At 39.0% G+C, this 20,411-nt stretch overlaps 1 protein-coding gene across 6 annotated transcripts in view; it reads right to left on the reverse strand.

Annotated features, from left to right (window-relative positions):
* Positions 1-652: 652 nt before the first annotated feature.
* PPARG (peroxisome proliferator activated receptor gamma) overlaps positions 653-20,411 on the reverse strand; it is a 123,018-nt gene continuing 103,259 nt past the window's right edge. For all 6 annotated transcript variants that reach the window (XM_019732688.2, XM_074312974.1, XM_074312973.1 and 3 more), the window contains 2 exons: positions 17,501-17,951; positions 653-1,105 (listed from right to left, as the gene is read on the reverse strand). In XM_019732688.2, coding sequence (XP_019588247.1) covers positions 858-1,105; positions 17,501-17,951 — 699 coding nt within the window. In that variant the 3' untranslated portion in view covers positions 653-857. The remainder of the gene's footprint in view (positions 1,106-17,500; positions 17,952-20,411) is intronic.

Below are 20,411 nucleotides of genomic sequence, written 5' to 3' on the forward strand. Positions count from 1 at the left end.
TCTTAGAGTCTGAACCATTCATTTGGCAATGGTTCTACTCTGCATTGTAATCTGTTTTTATGAAAGATTAACTTTTTCTCCTGAATTCCACCGTAGGTTCTTTTTGGCAGGTGCCAAATTTTAAAACACTTCTGTGTTACTCGCGGCTTCTAACAGTTCATAACTTGCTGCGGGTATTTGCGGATGCTCTGGTAGCCCAGTTAGTAGACTGCTTTTGGTGAGTGAAAATCTTGGTTGGGATTGTGGACAAAGATTGAATTCTTGGTAAAGCCTGGGGCTATGCCCCCAATTAGCACATCCAGGTTAACAAACACAAGCCCTGAGCAGTTTTTTGGTCCTGAAGTTCCCCTTCCATTCTTAAGATGTGAGTGTTAAAGCAGATGGAGGGCTCAGGAAAGTTGTAAATTGAGCAAAAAAATTGACTTACTGAGCATGAAAAGTTGATCAGCAGTTCCATTTACATTTTTAAAAATGTGTAAGAAAAAAAGAAGAAAGGAAATAAAGGAAGGCAGGAAGCCAGGCACACAGGAAGGAAGGCACGCAGGAAAGAAAGAAGGAAAGAATGAGAAGAAGAAAATTAAAGGAAAAAAAGCCCAGGTGGGGGTGGGAGGTGGGGAACACATCAGACTCAGTCTTCAAATACAACCACCGATTTCATAATGTGGTAAATTTTAATATTAAAAGTAAATTGTAAATGTATCTTTATAAACAATATGCATAAAATAGATCTATTATTCTAAAACCCTTTCTTTTTAAAATGCTTTTTCACAGTAAATTTTTTAGGTGTCAGATCTTCCCTCAAAATAATAGTGCAACTGGAAGAAGGAAAACGTTGTCAGTGAATTAGGACTTCTCTGCTAATACAAGTCCTTGTATATTTCCTGTAGGAGTGGGTGAAGACTCATGTCTGTCTCTGTTTTCTTTATTACTTGCAATAGCTGCACATGTTCTGTTACAATCTGTCTGAGGTCTGTCATTTTCTGGAGCAGCTTGGCAAAGAGCTGAGAGGACTCTGGGTGGTTCAGCTTGAGCTGGAGCTCCAAGGCTTGCAGCAAGTTGTCTTGTATGTCCTCAATGGGCTTCACATTCAGCAAACCTGGGCGGTCTGGGGAAGCAGAAGAACAGGAGGTTCAGTTACAAAATTCTCTGGCACCATGTCTGAGGCATATTCAGCCAAACTACTCACCGGTCTTTTTGTTGGTTTGCTTTGCTTTGGTTCTGAAAGTCAACAGGGAGGGTAAGTAGATAGCGGGCAAGAACTGCATACAGGAAGATGGAATGAAACCAAGACTACTAGAGCCCTTTCCAGGGGCATTGTTTTCCTGGCCAGGACCAACTCTGTGTGATGAGTCGACATAACATGGTAGCAAGGCCATTTCCTCGCCAGACTGAGGACTCTTCTGCCAGTCTGCTCTACTCACTCAGAAATCTCATTTTCAACTTCTCCTTCCTGATGAGTCTATGTTTTACAACCTCCACTTACTTTTTCACCATAGCTTTAAATATGGTTTTTAAAACAAGCTTTGTCTTCTTTTTTTGCTTAATGTAGCATACATGTATTTTCAAAGAGACAAGACATAGTTTTTATATACTGTTACAGTTTAGAAGGATAGACTCTCCAGATTTTAACAGAGGTTTCTTCTGAGTGGTGAGGTTGCAAGTAATTTTCAGTTTCTTCTTTATACTTTCTTTCCTTTGAATTTTTAAGTGGTGAGCTTAAATTACCTTTAAATTTTTAAATGTTATTCTTCATGCAGATCTTGTTAGATGTATCCTTAAATACTTTATAGTATTCTTCACTTTATTACTTTACGTTTATTTTTTATAGTATTCTATACTTCTTTTTGTGATGTTTTCTAATATATCCCAGCTGATGTTTAGAAAAATTATTAATTTTAGCATACTGAATCTATTTCAATTTCTTGAGCTCTCGTCAATTCAAATAGTTTTTATCCTGGATTTTTTTTTCTATTTTGGATAGACAATTACATCTGCAGATAGTGACAGTTTTATTTATTTCTTATTTTCCAGTGTTTACACTTCTCATTTCTTTTTCTTGCCATAGTTCATTGGCTAATATTGCTAATACGGTATTAAATAATAGTAGTGGTAGGAGGATTCTTGTTTTAGTCCTAATCTTGAAGAAAATGCTTCTAATGGTTTACCACGAGTATAATATTTACTATATATTATGGTGGATATGTTTTACTCCTGGTTTTCTAAGAGTTTTAAAGTTTTTAATTTGTTTTGGTCAGGAATGCTGTTGCATTTCATCAAATACTTTAAAATTTTTCCTACCAAAAGAGATGACCATATGGTTTTATTTTAATCGAGTATAGAGAATTATATTAATAGATTTCCGTGTATCCTTGTACTTATTTTGCTAATAATATACTTAGGGTTTTAAAATTTGTAACTGTGATTGGTCCAATGTTTGCTTTTTTGTGCCATCCTTTGCCTGCTCTGGTATTAAATGTTAACTAGCCTTATAGACTGAGTTGAGAAGTTTTTTTTTTATTTTTCTGTTTGTATGTAGTAACGATCTCTTCCTTGATGGTTCCTTGGAATTCATTGGCAGAACCATCTGAGCCTGGAGGTAAATCTTTGACTACCTTCAATTTTTCTTCTATAGACTTTAGACTCTTCAGGCTTTGTACTACTTATAAGTAAACTTTTACTAATTTATATTGGAATACAATTTTACATGATATTCTCTTAGAATCTGAAATTGTAATATTTTTATTTAACCGAATGCTTTTTATTTGTGTATTCTCTCATTTAAAAACCTGATTTGCCAAAAGCTCATCTATTTTTTCCTTTTTTAAAACACAGCTTTTGGTTTTACTAATCCACTGTTTTTCTAAAATGGTATTTTGTTTTCATTTTAACTAATTCATTCTTTTAACTTTCTTTAGATTTATTTTTTTCTCTTTTTCTAGTTTCTTGAATTGAATGCTTAATTCATTTATGTAGTTTTAGTGTTTCTTGTTTTTTGACAGATACATTTGAAGCTCTCAAATTTCCTGTGAGTGTCACTTTGGTTTTACTCCATAGGCTTTGTTAAGTGGTACTCTCATAGTTCTTTTCTAAATAGTCTATTTTACCATTTTGATTTCATGTGTAACCAAAGAGTTATATAGAAGAGGGTTTTAAAATTTCCAAGTGGAAAGTTTGGGTGTTTGTTTTTGTTTTCTAGTTTCTAAGTTTTATTTTCTAATTTCTAAGTTTGTTGCATTGTGGTTAGAATACAAGGTTTTCCCATTAAGGCTCACCGGAGGGGTGAGGAGTTTATGTACAACATTCAGAACATTCACTTGATACCCTGTATTGATTCCAAATTTTAGCTTTTGAAGTCTATTCACCTTCTTGTTCTAATTTTAGCCCTCTTCCCCTTCTCTGTAAAGCACTGAGTCTTTACTTACCTTGTAATATCCTTCATCCTCTAGCCTCAGTTTTTGTTCCAACCATATTAAGCTATTTCCATACCAGGTCCCCCAAACATCCTATGTTCTGTCATAACTCTGTGCTTAGGCAGATTCTATTGCTCCTGTCTGAAATAGTCTGGCCTCCCCTTCGACCCATCTTACCAACTTCTACCTATTCTTCTAAATATAACCCGTGTCATTATGTCCCAGGAGTCTTCCTTGACAGTTTCCCTTCCTCTCCCGTTTTCCAATCCCCTTTCTCTGGACCCCGTAACACCCTCTAAACATCTCAATCACTACTATATTAGTAGATGACATTTATTGACTGGTTATCATTTTCCAAAGATTGTGCTAAGGGCTTTATACACAATATACCATTTAATCCTCACAATAACTCCGAAGTCAGGGCTTTATGTGAGAGAAAACAAAGATTTAGAGGAAGGCGTAATCTTGCCCAAGATCTGGCACTTGCTAGTAAATGGCAGAGCTGAAATTTGAATCAAAGTCTGTCTGATTCCAAGCGCTATACAGTATTCACCTCTCATTATTTTGTATTATAAATACTGATTTTCTTGTTTGTATCCCATGCTAGGCCATGAGGTGTCAGAGGGCAGAAACGAAGTTTTGATCATCTGTGACCAAGTGGAAACATAGGAAGCACTCAGTTGGCTGAGTTAATGAGTGAGAAGGTTGTTTTGGCTAGGAGTCCTGGATTGAAAAATACACAAAGAAAGTTACTTCTGGCTTAATTCCCCCTCCCCCCTAACTTCTCTAACATGTCCCATTGACTGGAATAAGTATGTTTTTTTCTTTAAATTTCAGCATTTAATTTTGGAACCATCAGCAAAAATCTCAAACTCAGAGAATGAGACAAATGATTGAGTCCTGGCCTAGAGAATCATGCCCCTGGAGGAGTGGCACCTTTCTGACAGTTGCTATGCAATGATGAACACCCCTGATACTGATACTTCAAGGAAAACCAGATCCTGGACTGGTGCCTTTCGTTTAATGATCGCTGATTCTCCCTCTGAACAAATGGTCCCGATTCCAAAGGCCCGTGGCAGCGCAAATGCACGTGCATCGGAAGTTGGCAGTATTTTGTGTCAAGACAGGTGTTAAATGTGGCTCCTCCATGGGCTGGGACCGCACGCCATGCGTGGAACCCTGTGCTCACTGGGGCACTGGCTCCTTAGAGCCTTTTCTCCTTCCTCCTTTCTCTTGAGCAGCATCAGTGGGGTCAAAACTTCTGCTGAAGAGATTACGCTAATCTAGTAGGTTTCATTTATCATGACAGTTCAAACAACCAAACCCTAAAGTGCAGCTGATAAGGCTTGCTGGAAACACTTAGATTTACTACAGTGTAATGGAACTAGTCCCCCTCCCCGCCGCCCCTGATCTCAGAATGGAGAAGGATCTGGTTTGGATTTTCAAACCCCTCTTTGGCAAGTTATTACGATGTGATAGATGAAATTTGGCTGAAGGACTGAGAGTTTGTGGCCATTAATTCATATTTTCTCCAGTGACAAGTTAGATCATCTATAGATCTGTCTCACTGTCCTTACTGAGCTTTCAGTCAAGGGAAAATGGAGTGCAGTACAGTAGAAGAAGTAGTATATTCTACTTTTAGGTCTTTCACTAACCAGCTCTGTGGCCTTAGGCAAACCTATTAAGCTCAATTTTCTCCTCTGTAAATGAAAAGGATTGGACTAGACAGACGATCTCTAAGACCCTAACTCAAAAGTTCTAAGCTTTATTCTTATGTGTAATTCCCTTTACATAATGCACATAATTAACTGGGGAAATAAACTCAAAATCTAATTAGAAAAGTATATTAACAGGCTTACATATTAAACTTAGGACACTTGGCTTATTTAGAAAAAAAAAAGCTTCTTTTGGTCTTAAGCAGTCCCTAGGGTCAAAGGGCAAAAGGGATTTGTCAGGGTTACTCCCTACCCTCTCCCCTCCAATCAGCTCTAGACCTTCCCTGCTCCCCTCTCCTACCTTTCTCTTTCCACTTTCCTTGTACTCACACCCAAACCCTTACTGAGCTGAACTAGGTACCACAAATGTGCCATAGAAATCTGCCTAAACACCTAGGGCTGTCCTGGGCCTTTCCCTTCCCTGCCTACTCCCCATCAGCCCAGTGCCTGCCAAAATATTGAGACCTTCTCCCTGCACCTTGCTGAGGGTTAGAGTTGAGGTCTAGAATAGGACCAGGGTCAAGGGACCCCATTTACTGGCCTAGGCTGCCTAGAAGGCCCTTTTGGGAAAGTGTGGATTGACTCATACTCCAGGACACAACACTCAAGGAAGCTGGAGTCAATTACTGGGTTCTTACTCCCCAGGCAGCAAAGAATTGGGAAAGAAACCTTTCCGGTCTCCATTCACAGAGTGCTGGAATTGATTAGAGAGCATTGTTGATTATGGGCAAATCCACCAAGATCCCATCGCATCCAGATCTGGTTCAGCTTATCTGAAGCAGATTCAAATTTTCTTGACCCTCCTGGGATCTGCCCACCTGGGCCAGGCATTTCCCTAGCACAGATTTTCTCGGGAGGCGTCTTAGTCAGGGATCCAGATGGCCACTGTAGTCTTCAGAAGGAGAGGCAGAAAAACTAAAGTGGATGGTTTTCTCTCTATTCTAGGAGCTGCAGTAATGGCTTTTCCAATCTCCCTACTGGCTTTCTGATAGACACGAGTAATCTGAAAAAGACTGTACCCAGGGCACTGAAAAAAAAGAAGTCTGATAGCTGGGCAGCTGTAAATTGATCCACAGGTTGTGAAAGACTTTAGGTGTGGGTGAAAACTGAAAGGGGAGGCACGGCTCCTTAGGGAACCTGGCACTTGGTAGTCTCACTTCCTTTCACACTTCCTCCCCAGTTTCCTTTATTCCATTGCTTCCTACGTTCACAGGTGTGTTAAAAAGAGCCATGGATTTGGAAATTGAAGACTTGATTTGAGCCCTGTCTTTCCTCCACTTAGTTTCCTTGTGACTTTGGACAAGTCATCCAATCTTCCTGGGTTTTGATTTAATTTTTAAGACAACAAATAGTATTTCTTTCCTAAGGTCATGGTGAGAATGAGTTAGGTAAAGGAACTTCATAAGATATAATTATTTGCTGTGTTTGTTCAAATAAAGGCAATTTCCATAGGAATGGGTCAGGAGCGTGAGCAGGGATAGGGTGGCATAGTCACAGTTGGGAAAAGGAAGGTTTTTGAGCTGTTACTAGTAAGAGCATAAATTCAAGAGTGCAAGAAAATAATTCCTGATGCAGACACACTTGGGGGTTTGGGCAAGGTCCCATCCTTGTAGCTGAACGCACGCAAGGCAGTTCAACAACAATAAAACAAAGATATGCCAGAGCCCAAATTCACTTGTTCCTTGTAGAGATGGTGTTAGGAATTCTTTGGTACACTTCTGATCTAACCATCAGAATCATGGCAAGCATTAGGCAAAACTGTGAACTCAGCTAAGTTTATCTTTGGGAAACTATGGTATGGCTTGTAGCAATTCCCTCTCACCATCTTACCTTTAGGAAAAAGTAATGTAAGAAAATTTCACATGTGTTTTTCTTTTTCATATTTAAATTTGAACTGGAGCTTGATCAAGTGTAGGGATTCTTAACTTTAGTTACACATTAAGATCATCTGGGGAGATTAAAAACATGCCAACTCATACCTGGGTCCCATCTTTAGAGATTCTGATTTACTTGGCCTGGGGTATGACCTTCAATATTTCTAAAAGCTGCCAGGAGATTCTAATGTGCAGTCAAAAGCAAGCACTACTGGTTTCGGGAGAAGCAGTTGAAATCCCAACCTTAAAACTTACTTGCTGGGTAATCTTGGGCAAGTTTCTTAACCTCTCTGTTCCTGTTTCCTCGTTTAAAAAATGAAGACATAACAGTAATCCAGCTCATAGTGTTGTTGAGAGTATTAAATGAGGCAAGAGATGGAAAGTGCTTAGAGTAGTGTCTGACACATGGTAAGTTAGCTGTTTCTATTTGTCGTAGTATAACGTAACTCGCCTCTTTTCACTTCTTACCTTTCTTTTCCTCTTATTTTCTCCAATTTTCTCGGGTCCTTTTTATATCTTTGCTATTTATTTCCCCATAATTGCTCCCTTCTTGTCAGCCATCCCTCCTGCTCTCCCCACCGCCACTGAAGTTTCTTTTTTTTCCTGGACTGCACCTTGCTGACGATCTGATACTAGGAATCGTAGCAGGGCCAGCCTAAATTAATCAGAACCCTGAACAATGGATGATTTTAGGAGACATGGAGTTGATTGCTATTATCAGGGAAAGGGAACAACACAACTTAGAGAGCTTGTAAATGCTTTACCAAACAGAGAAAGGACATCTGTAACAAGTACATTCTGCCATCGACGCACATGTTGCTGGTAGACTCCTTCATTAAGAAGTGGGTTAACATTCTAACATTTCCCTGTTTAATAGTTTAATAAATGCTTTCTCTGTCTATGTCCAAATGATAACTGCTCTTCACAACAATAACACATAGGATTTGGTTAGGATGGTGGAGTGGGGTAACCTCCACCATGAAACCAAGCCCAGGCAATATTTTCCTTTATCTGCCCACTAAGTAGCAATTCCACACCAACTCTCCTCATCGCAAATGCTCAACTACCACCTCCAAAAAGCCCCCTCCCAATCTACATCACAGAACACAAAGGCGTCTAGTAAAGAGAAAGTGGATAGCACTTTCCTCTTTGCTGTGTTCAAAGCTGGTCACTGTTCAACTGTACCTCTAGTGAATTAAGCTTGGGCTGATTTATTTCCAGGTTTTTCAGAATGGAAATGGGACTTGAGACTTCTGTCCTGCCCTTGGGACATCCTTGTTTTTCCTTTCTCCTTTCACCCTGAGGTTAGGGTCCTCTTGTTGTTCTAGTCACTGGAGGTCACTCAGCTGAAGCTCAGTCTTTGGGTCTGCTCCCTCCCCTTTTCTGTGTCAGGACCGGAGAGCAGGGTATCCAGGTCCCCACCCAAGGGATATAGATAAATTTCTGCTCCTTCTATGTCTAGCACTGGCTCTGATCAGAACTGGAAATGGGCGGAAGGTGGAAAGCAGAGGAAGAAGGCTGGAGTGGGAAGGTGAAGGGGAATGATTTCTTGATGATTTCTTTCTCATCAAGCCCAACACACTCATGTTCCCAGTCCAACTACTCTTCTTTACTTCCTCAATCCCTACAGATGCCAACAGCAAACCAAAGGTAACCAGCAACAATACAAAAATAAAAAGGGCCCAAGTACTAGTTCTCTGCAACCCCCTCCTCTTTTCTTCTTTCCCATTGTTCTTGAGGAGAACCTCAAAATATACATGGACTCTAATTTCTCAATATGACCTCTCAACACATAATGTCCCTCAAAACTTAATCAGAATCCAAGGAGTGTAGAAACCCACCCTCCTCCTCCTATTTCCTATCTCCTTCAGGGCAATGGGGTTGAGTTCTCCTCTCAGCTTTTCAGGCCCCTCTCCCTTCTCTAGTATCTCTTTCCCTTGGGGTTTTGTTCTCAATTCACAACTAATCCCCTTAAAGTGATAGCTGATAAAGGGATAAGTTGATATCTCCCTAGGGGTATTTCTATTATAATAAGGATTTTAAGAATGTCTATTGGTGGAAATAAGCAATGTGACTGGCAGGATTGAGTGGAGCAACTTCAAATTATATCATACAAAGGAAAAGGGAAAATTAACACGTATTGTGTGCTTAACATATTCCAGGCATTATGCCAAACGTTTCACATAATGTTATTTCATTTACTTAGGGCACTGATAAGGAATTTAAGGCTGGGGGAGGTAAGTAATTGCCTGAAGTTACACATCTACGAGTAGTTAGCAGTGGAGTGGGGGTTTCTGAACTCAGGGCAGTCCACGAGATCCGGAAGCTTTCCAATGCCCATCCCACCTCTTCTGGTTTACTTCCTGGTGAAGCTGGCAAGACCCTTGAAAGGCGCCTTGCATGACTCCTTCACTACCTGCAGTGGCCTCTCGGTTAGGAGTGACTCGAACCAGTCCTCGGTTTCATTCTTCCTCACTTACAGATCTGTCTGAATGTCTTGGTGAATCGTGCCACTCTGGAAGGCTGCCTGGGGTCACCCAGAGTTTAAACACACATTGTGAGAACCCAAAATGATAAAGTACTCCAAAAAGCGGCCCACTGACTGCCTGACTGAACCTTTTCCAAGACTGCCGGTGTGGTGACAGGAATGACTCAGCAGTTTGGCTTTCAATCCCTTGTCTGTCTCTGAGGTCAAATATAATCGTTTGCTCACTCACTAAGATGATTCTCTAGCCTACCAGGCCTGGGGTGAGAAGGGGATTTTATTTCTGAAGCAGTCACAGATAAAGGTGCTTCTATAGTCTACAAATGACAAGAGCCCCTGTGTGTGTGTGTGTGTGTGTGTGTGTGTATTTTTCAGTTTCTCAGATGATTCTAGTATGTCATCTTCTCCCAGTCCCCCAGACCCCCAACCCAGCTCTCTGGTGTTTAGAATTTAGGTGCCTGTAGAGAACTTATAAATATACTTCACCTCTGTCTAACCTAAGTCCACGAAGTTATGAAAAGAATGAACTAATGGGGACATTTCTAGATAACTCAAATTGAGTCATTATTCAAAGCCATACTGGCCACCTGACAGGGTTTTCCCACTGGTCATGGCAGCATGGTGGCAGGAGTAGGGTAGAAGAAGACACAGGATAGGTGCCCATTAAGTATTTTTCAATTAGTAAATGAATGCTATTCCCCTCGGACACAATCATGGCCTAGATGGGGGATATGAACCAATAACACTCCTCGACGGTCCTGCTTAAGGCTTAGTCATATGAGAAATCAGATGTTCTTGTTTATTCTCAATATCATGAGAAGAGCCAGAAAAATAACTTTCACCACTTAGACACCAGCCCAAGTCTTCTTAAAAAGCTGTATGGATAAGGTGGCTGAGTATTTCACGGGCATAGGCGAGTAGAAGAAAGTTGGCTTATTACGTACGGTTCATAGTATTTTTACACCTAAGTTTTGGACTTTTTGGGTTTTGTCTCCTCCCAGTTAACTAGTAAGGATGATGCTAACAAAGACGTGGGGGCTCCTGGGCCATGCAGAATCAGAGGCCACCTCAGCTGGGGTTTCCTCGAGAAAAGTGCAGGCCCACTCAGGCACGTACAGACTGTCTTTTGTTCCAGAGGAATGCTTTATTGTCCATTCGAACTTGTAGAAATAGTTCTGCAGTAAAATGGGAAGACTACACATGAGCTGGAAATATCCTCAAGATTTTGAAGGGCTGGGGGTGAGGAAAAGATGGGATATCCCCAAACCAAGAGCCCCTCAAATTCTGTGCCTGTGGAACGTTAGTGTTCTGTGAACTGGAGTGAAGTGGTCTGCTGCTGCAACTGAACAAGTGTCGTCTTGATTGTTTGTTTACGATGGGCAGGAAGGAATGAAGCTACTGGATGACATTTTAACAATTTAAAATTTCTCTCATAAATTCTTCTGCAACCACTTGTGTCTATTAGAACCTGGTCTAAGACGGTATCTGATTAAATGTGAATGTATTTATGTAGTGACTTAAACCTTATTGTCAATTTTTGCGGGAAGCTCTATAAACAGTGATGTTATTTCCAGGGGTTATGCTACCTGAACAAGTTTAAGAACACCTGCCACCAGGCTTCAGTGTTGTCACTGAGCCCTGTTCCTTCCCAGAGCAATTTTCAAACCTAGGGTGTAATTTTGTTAGTTAGATTAAAATGGTGTCTCAAGAAGGGCTTTGGATGTTAGTAAGCAATATCTGGACTATATAACCTGGAAATTCTTGATTAGAATATTTTGAGGCTGGGTCATATGGTAATTCTAGTCTTAATTTTTTTAGGAACCTCCACACTGCCTTCCATAACGGCTGCACCAATCTGCATTCCCACACACAGTGTATGAGGGTTCCTTTTTCTCCACAGCCTCTCCAACACGTGTTATTATTTGCTTCGTTGTTGACGATAGCCATTCTGACTGGGGTGAGGTGACATCTCATTGTGGTTTTTATTTACATTTCTCTGATGATTAGTGATGTTGAGCACCTTTTCATATGACCCAACAATCCTTCTCCTGGGAATATATCCCAAAAATCAGAAAACATTTATCCACAAAGATATATGTGCTCCAGTGTTCACTGCAGCTTTATTTACGGTGCCTAAGACATGGAAACAACCAAAGTGTCCTTTGATAGATGATTGGATAAAGAAGATGTGGTATATATGCACAAGGGAATACTACTCTGTTATAAGAAAAGATGAAATAGTGCCATTTGTGACAACATGGATGGATCTTGAAATTATTATGCTAAGTAAAATAAGTCAGACAGAAAAAGTCAAGAACCATATGACTTCACTGATATGTGGGATATAAAACTGAAAGCAACAAAGGAACAAGACAAACAAATAAAGAAAAACTCATAGACACCAACAGTTTAGTGGTTACCAGAGGGTAAGTAAAAGAGGGTAAAGGGGGTGAAATATATGGTGATGGAAGGAGAACTGACTGGGTGTTGAGCACACAATGTGAGATATAGATGATGTATTGTAGAATTGTGTGCTTGAAACCTATGTAATTTTACTAACAATTGTCACCCCAATAAATTTTAATAAATTAAAAAAATATATTTTGAGGCAATATGGAAATCAGTAGTTTTGGAAAACTCCCAAAGAGCTCCAAGACCAAGGTAGCTAATTGGGACGCTTCCACATTTCAATGCACACGAGGCAGTAGTAGTTAAGGGCGTCAGTTTTAAGGCCAGAGAGACCCAGGTCTGAACCCTGGCTTCATCAAGTGGTAGCTCAGTGACCATGGGCAAGTTGCTTAATCTCTCTAAACTTCTGTTTTCTCCATCTGTAAATGGGGATAATAATAGACTTTGTAGAGCTGCAGGCAAGGTTAAACCAAGATTAGGAATGTATGTAAAGTGCTTAGCATATATTCTGGCACCCAGTATTCAATAAATGGTAACTATTATTAATATCTGATTATTATTCATTCAACACGCATTTATTAAGTACTTATTCTGGGCCAGGTGCTGTGCTTTGATTCTGTTCTAATTCCAGCAAATTTAAAAGTCTGAATTTAAATCTATCCATCCATCCATCCATCCATCCATCCATCCTGTGTAGTCATGACCAAGAGTAAGAAACAGGGCCCCAGGTTAATGACCTGATGAGACTAGCAGTTATCCAATATTTCATAGGATACCAACTCTTCCTTGATCTGCAAATGTATATCTATGAGAATACGTCCCCCTGTTGTACCCTATTCAACCTGCCTATTCAACAGCAGACACGCACGTGATCACTCCAAGAGCAGCTGTCCAAAACTGCTTCACAGAGAAAAGAACGTGGCTGGGGTTGCTAGAAAAAGAAGGAGCTGCGGTATCGGTTGTTGGTGCAGCTAAGCCAGACTTAAGAGGGTAAATGAGGAGGCTGGATGACTTGCCATCTATGGCCATTGTATCAATATTTATAGCTCCTCTGTCATTAGGATGGGGATGGCAACCTGCCTAGAAAAATACATTGTAAAATCCAGTGAATTTCCTCCTCTATATCTTGGAAGTTTGGGAAGAACTGTAATGGATTCCAAACTGTTTTGAATTAACAAAAAGAGCTTTTTCCTGTTTCAGAGTTCCAGCTGGAACCCTCCTATGCTTTTTCTTCACCAAGCAGCAAATGCTCAAAGGGGCAAAGTGTCCAATGGAGTGTCCCGGAGCTTGTCAGCTTTACTGAGCTTTCCACTTGGCTTTGGTTGCTGGGTAGGTTTGGGGAGTTTGCTGGTGGTGCTGGCAAAATGCTGTGGCGCCAGTTGCAAACATGCCCTTGCTGGAGGCAGTTTTATTACTCTTGACGGCACCCATCCAGTCGATGAGACTAGAGGCAGCAAGGAAAGCTATTACTCATTACGAATACCAAGGAATAAGGTATGGATTATGGGTCCATCCATATCTTAGTACCATGCAGGGAGTGCAAGTTGCAGCCCTCAACACAAATGTCAAGGAGTTGACCATGATCCAGTAGCCAGGTAGCAGAAGGCAAGGTATGTGACAGACAGGGCACTGGGAGGTGACAGGACACCTGGGTTTCAGTCCCAGTTCCACTGGTCACGAGTTGTTAGATATTAGACAAATTGCTTAAGTCTATGACCCTCTCTTTTCTTTCTATGAAATGAGAATAAAAATACAGGAGAATTGCCAGGATCTAATGAGAGAATGCATAGGAAATACTCTTAACGTGGACACGGAGTTTCTGTCCTTTGTCTGGTTCTAGAGAGTTGATGTTCTTTTTGGTCTCATTCTTGCCTCAAGCTCAGAGGAGAAACACTTGAAGAACTGGGTCATCTTTCTCAGCAACCCTGGGTTGAGAGCTGAGTAAATAGTAGAGATGCGAAGCATCAGGCCAATCTAAGTACCAGATCTAATAGTATCAGCAGTTTCGAGGGCTCGAGTTGAGTGACAGTGATCTTACTATAGCAACTTCAGCTTCCTCAGCAAACATTTGTTGGGTCAAGTCAGATACTTTCATCCAAAAACTCCCCTTGGGGTAGTCGGGGTCCCTGCTTTAATCTCCTCAATCCTTCCCACCCCACTCTTACAGCATGTCCATCGCCCCATTCTTCCTTCACTCTAGGGTCATAGTGCCTTCACCAGAATGAAGCTCTTCTGTGACGCTAAGGCTCACTCAGAATGAGGTCAATGGAGCTCTGTCAAAAGCCCTTTGTTCCCAAAATCACTAAAGCTATCTATAGACTTTAGAATGAACTGTGGAGGAGAAAATAATCACTCTTGTTAAGATCAGGTAAGATCCGAAATTTGGCCAGTGGATCAAAACCTCTTGCTTACATGAATGTTTTCCTGTTTTGGAAAATTCGATGGGGAAAAAAGTTAAAACTAATTGAGAAATTATATGTCATACTCTAATAAAACCACAATCTGGGATACTGATCTCACCATTACAGATGACTGGGATTCTAATCTTACTGGAATCCAGTCTTTGGATTGGGAAGGATTTGAGTTCTTTCTCTGACCTGCACCCAATCAGCTTCTCTGAGTAAAAAGAATCAAATTCCTGTGTGTTGAACAAACATGGGTTCCAGTTTATTCATATCTATTCTTATCTATGGCCTATGAGTAGACTTCGTTTACAACAGCAAACTTTGATTAGGGAAGTATTTACCTTTTGTGATACGAGAACTAGTTAATGGTAAGTTCCATTTATTTTTTAAAGAAGTCTAAAATTATTCATAGGCTTTTCTTCTCATTATAACCACAGATACAAGATTTTAATAATCTGTGGTTGGTTGCTACTTTCAGATTTCTTTACCTGTCGTGAGGACCCAATGAGGTCTGGAAATTGGTCACAGTGAAGACAGTCTGTGTAAGGCTAAAAGAACTTATTTATACAGCATCTACATTTACAATGGCACCATTTTTAATTTTCATAATTGAAAGCCAAAGCTTGCAATATCCATTGAATTGAATCAAGCTATTTACAGAACTGTTTTTAGCCAGTTAATGAAAATTTTAAAGGTCTAACAAATCACTGTTTTTTAAATAATCTAGCTTGAGAATTATGGACAGTAATGGCACTTTTCTAGATGAAGCCACACTATTATATCACATGACCATAAAACGACATTTCTCAGGTTCAAAAAGCCCAGAATTATTATGACTGTTTCTTGTCTAAACCTTTCCTGGTTAGCAAGTAAGCATCTTTGAATGGCTTATTTCAAATGCCTCCCTTAATCTCTGTGGGTATGTAAACTGGTACAAATTTTATGGAAAATAATCTGGCAATGATGTAACGAAAGACTTTAAAATATTCATAGCCATATGCCCAGCAATTCCACTTCTGGTCATTTGGAATGAGAAAATAATCTGAAAGTTGAACAGAAATTTACACCTAAGAATGTCCACTATGGCAAAATTTGGAACACATTTTCAATAATTTTCTATATTCTTTTCTATAGGTTTTTATGATAAATTATAAGGAACCCAAACATAAGTAGGGAGATAATTTAGTATGTAATGGTCTTTTATAAAATTGGATATTTTAGTTATTAACGATGGTAGCATAAACACATGCTAGCACGTGCATAGAAACTTTTTGGTAGGAGAAATACGACTTTGTTAATCCAATTTTATTCTGAGGATAGAGACCTTTACTTTTCATTTCCACCTTTCTGTACTCTTTGAATTATAAAATGACTAAGTATTACTTTTATTTTAAAAAATTAAAAAATATTAACAAAGAATATGTAATGGTTCTTTGGGAAAATGATTATGTGAAAAAAGAAATACAAACACGCTATATATATAGTATACGTAGGAAAAATCTTAGAAATATGTCAAATATTAATAATTCTATTTCTATTTTTCATTAAAAATAAAATATGCCTTAAAGTATTAGCCAATTAAACAATACTAACTTGTTTTCTAATCTGGTTTTTCAAAATTTAATCTTTTTTTCCCAGTGAACCTCAAATAATCCGGAATCTCATTCTTGTTTGCTGAATTAATCACAGATCGGAGAGGACCAAGGGTTAATTTGTTTAAGAAGTAGATCCAGTCAAGATATTAAGACATGTCGGATAGTATATTTTTGTTATATTAAACGTAACACCAAAAAAAGTCATTTTTAAATGAGTTACAACTTGACACTGAACTTGAGGTTCCAGAGTTAATGTATGCCATATTGTTATCTATTTGCACCCTAGTCATGTAAAGAGCAGTATCAGTATAGATACTGGAGCCAGACTGCCCATGTTTATAATCCTGGCTCCATCTTTTCTAGCCGGGTAACCCTAGGCAAGTGATTGAACCTTTCAGTGCTTTGGTTTCCTTGTTTGCAAAATAATACTTACTTCATTGGGTTGTGAGAATTAAATGAATGTGTATGAAGTAAACATTGTCTGGCACATGGTATTTATTTAATAAGTGTTTGCTATTATTACTATTATTATTACTAATACACTATGTACCTGCTTTCAGAAGCATTACTCTCTTAAGTAATTGGATAACAAAGGACTACAGAGTGGATCACTGTGATCTTTATAACATCCTGTACAGTTACATACAGCTTACATCTAGAGGACCACTGTACTATGCCTCCACACAATCAGTTTTCACAAACAGAGGATATTCTATAAGGACACATAAAAAGCTCACCTGAAGCGCTTTTCAGTTATGAATATTCATCATTCAAAACAATTTTTATAGAGCGACATGACAGTAAAACTTTCTTCTACTCAAGTTGGAAACAAGTGAGAGGCCAGTGAAAGTAGCATTTAGTATAAAACCTGGCTTTCGTAGTTGGTTAGTTAGATCATGTACTTGCAAGGCCAAAAATACAATGAACCGCTAAATAACTCAATTTACTTCTCTGCTGTGTGCTCTTTGGTTCAGAGTGCATTCTTAATGCCACAGCCAACCACCTCACTAAGGTACTTTAAGGAAAGCCATTGGAGGAAGCTACATGAGAGAGTAGGGAGAAGTGAGTAGGTATGTATTCTTTGATTCCTGATATTGGAAAAGCAATTTAAAGAAAAATCTTACTGATGATGGGATGGGAGCATAATTTGACCAAAAACACTTAGTAGTGCTTTCTATATCCCAAGTGAGCAATATCTTAAGCAAAGTTAGATATGTCCTTACGTAAATGAAATAAATATTAGATTGGCCTTCTGGAAGGGAGAGGAAAAAGACAAGGAAAAAGAAAATAAGGAGAAAGAAAAGGGAGAAGAGGGCATTTGTCGCCCTTGTTTGATATGATTGGAAAAAATATTATGAGGGATAAAAGAAAAGAGTCTGGGTTACCCACAGCCTTCAAACAGCAAATATACGGTATGTTTTCTTGGTATTTTACACATGTAGGGACACTCTCATGGCATTATACCATTGGCATTTTCTGTATGAAAAGTGTAGTAAGTGTAAGGAGAAAAGGAACATAGACTAACACTAAAGGAAGTAAAAAATGTTTCAGCCATTCCCCCACCATCCCACCCCCTTTCATAAAAGATCAAAAAAGATGAATCTTACCTCCGCTGAGGATAATGACGGCTATAAATATTGCCAAGTCGCTGTCATCTAATTCCAGTGCATTGAACTTCACAGCAAACTCAAACTTGGGCTCCATAAAGTCACCAAAGGGCTTTCTCAGGCTCTTTAGAAACTCCCTTGTCATGAATCCTTGGCCCTCTGATATGAGAACCCCATCCTTATTCATCAAGGAGGCCAGCATGGTGTAAATGATCTCATGGACGCCATATTTTAGGAGAGTTACTTGGTCGTTCAAGTCAAGGTTTACAAAACCAGGAATACTTTTGGCATACTCTGTGATCTCTTGCACAGCTTCCACTGAACGAAATTGACACCCCTGAAAAATGCGGATGGCCACTTCTTTGCTCTGCTCCTGCAAGGGGGTGATGTGTTTGAACTTGATTTTGTCTTCTCCCATCATTAAGGAATTCATGTCATAGATAACAAATGGCTGCAAATAAAGAAGAGAAAAAGCGGTTGAGTTGGAGATTTCTAATTCAGTGAACATCATTCCAGTTTCTTTATACACATTTATTTTAATAACTAACATCTTTAAAGTCAACAACATTTAATCATGACAAAATACTCTTATCTCCTGATTATTCCTCCTAATTTTCTTCTGGGACCAAACATATTTTACCAATTTTGGTCTTGTTTGCCTTCAATTTGTACCACAACACTTTACCTATGACTGGCTAATAGTTCCAATTTCTGTTGTTTGGAGAGTGTTTGTTGTTGATCTAAAAAAAATGATATAAAACCTATTGTTTATCTTGGCTTTCAATGGAATGTGTTTTTAGCCATTTTTCAATAAAAATTATTTTAGCAACTTGAACATAAAGTAATCTTGCAGTTTTAGATTAAATCTACTGAGATCACAAATGAAACACAGTGTGCATGTAAAATATACTTAACTATAAAAAAATCAGTCTGAAAGCAGATTAGAAATATTGAGCCAAGAAAATGTCTACCTCTTTTTTTAATGCTCTGGAAGCAATCTGTTTCAGAAAGAGCAGATGTAAAGGCCAATGGGTAAGTGCTGCAAAAAGTGGCAAAATAAAAAAAGAGTTTTGGACTTATTTTTCAAAATAATCTGTCCTTAAGGATCAAATAATCAATAAAACATGTGCATCAGTTACTCAGGTTTGCAATAGGCTGCTTTCAAAAGCAAGTTGTGTCATCATGAAATTATCTCTCTCTTTCATTTCCTTGCATAGAACTAACCAAAGGTTTGTGGTCACTGTGAAAACCCTCGAGGCTACTCTGGTTGAGAAGGGGCAGTGCTTTATCTACATCGGGCATACTGAACTACATAAGAAATTTTAACCCCCAATCCGATTCAAATAAGTGTATGCCTGGAAACACTGGAATAAGAGTTGAGGGTACTTGGGTTCTAGCTTTTGTTCTATGGTTAACTATGTGAGTTTAGGAAAGTCATTTATCTTTCCTAGGCCTCAGATTTCTCAGTTGCGGGAAGTGGGTTAAACTGGAGGTTTCCATCTCTTCTCTTGACGATATCTTAGTTGCATTTCTCAGAAACTGTGTGTGTGTGAGTGTGTGCGTGCGTGCATGTGTGTGTGTGCGTGCATGTGTGTGGTGTGAGTGGATGTGTGACAGTGCATGTACACTGAACATGAAGTCTCTGATGTACTATAAATAAAGTTTCTTTTCAGCAGAGAGGCTGAGAATTCTCTCCTGATTGGCAAGAAGAAGTGGGTACAATGAGTGGCAGCCGAAACCAGCTTCAAGACCCACTGGTTTGAGATTCTAACTATTAATTTCTATATGAATCTATGATTTTCACCAAACGGTAAAGTCTGTTCTACACTGAAAATAACACTAACAGTAAGGACTCTTAGAGGTTGAGTAGATTTTCAAATTTGCATATTATTTGAACACATTTGAACATAAAGTAATCTTGCAGTTTTAGATTAAATCTAAACCATTCAACACCATTCACTGGAGTTATTCCAGAAATTCTTTTTTTTTTTTTTTAAACCAAAACAATTAACTTCAATTATATTGTTTAGCAAACCACATAGGAGGACAGATGTGAGGACCCAAGAGTAGGTTTGCCTGGTGGCTCTAATTCTTCAAGTAAATCAGGAGCAAATCATGCTTTCGATGTTTTTGGACATTTTGCTTCCTTGTCTCCCTACGTCAGGATTGATATTTTTAATGGGAGGTGAAAAAAAGGGCAGAGTGGATAGAATGTCATATCAGTTATAATGTGCTATTTCCCCAGAATGTCAGATTCTCATCATGAGAAAAACTTACTTTTATACAACCTAGAGAAAATGTGGTTTCTGTCCTCTAGGAGTTTTGCAGTTTATTATAGTCTATGTTAATAAAATACTAGCTTTCTTTTGCCATTAGAATCGGATGGTATGGATACCTGAAAAGTTCATCTGCACATGCACGTGTACAAATTACACGAATATAAAATCATCACCTCTTCACATATGGAAAGACTGGACCTAGAACTACCTACTTCAACTTTTGAATGAGCTTCTGCTCAACCATTTGGTTTCTTGGCACAGAATGTTATGCATAAAATTCTTCCACCTCCATGTAAGCAATTTATTTGGAACTATGCCCTGATAAATCACCCTGTGACTCTTCCCCTTAACTTCCCCTGTCCCCTCATATAAAGCTCCAGGTTCCTGTTTTTGAAACTCTGTGATAGTTGAGCAGAGGGCACAAAATCCTGCTAATTTTCTCTCCCAATTTAACAACAATGTGACTTTAACCCCTTGGCAATCCATGTTGGTCAGGATTTCCTGGCAGTAAACACTCAAGGACAGAGAAAGGAATCAGCAGCCCCCACCATTATGCCAAACCATTCCAGTTTTTTTTCAGGTTTTTTTTAAATCCCTTCAGCATTTTGAAAAAAGTGGTGAGCTGGCAGAAA

The sequence above is a fragment of the Rhinolophus sinicus genome, linkage group LG10 (genome assembly GCF_036562045.2).
Source record: "Rhinolophus sinicus isolate RSC01 linkage group LG10, ASM3656204v1, whole genome shotgun sequence".
NCBI lineage: Eukaryota > Metazoa > Chordata > Mammalia > Chiroptera > Rhinolophidae > Rhinolophus > Rhinolophus sinicus.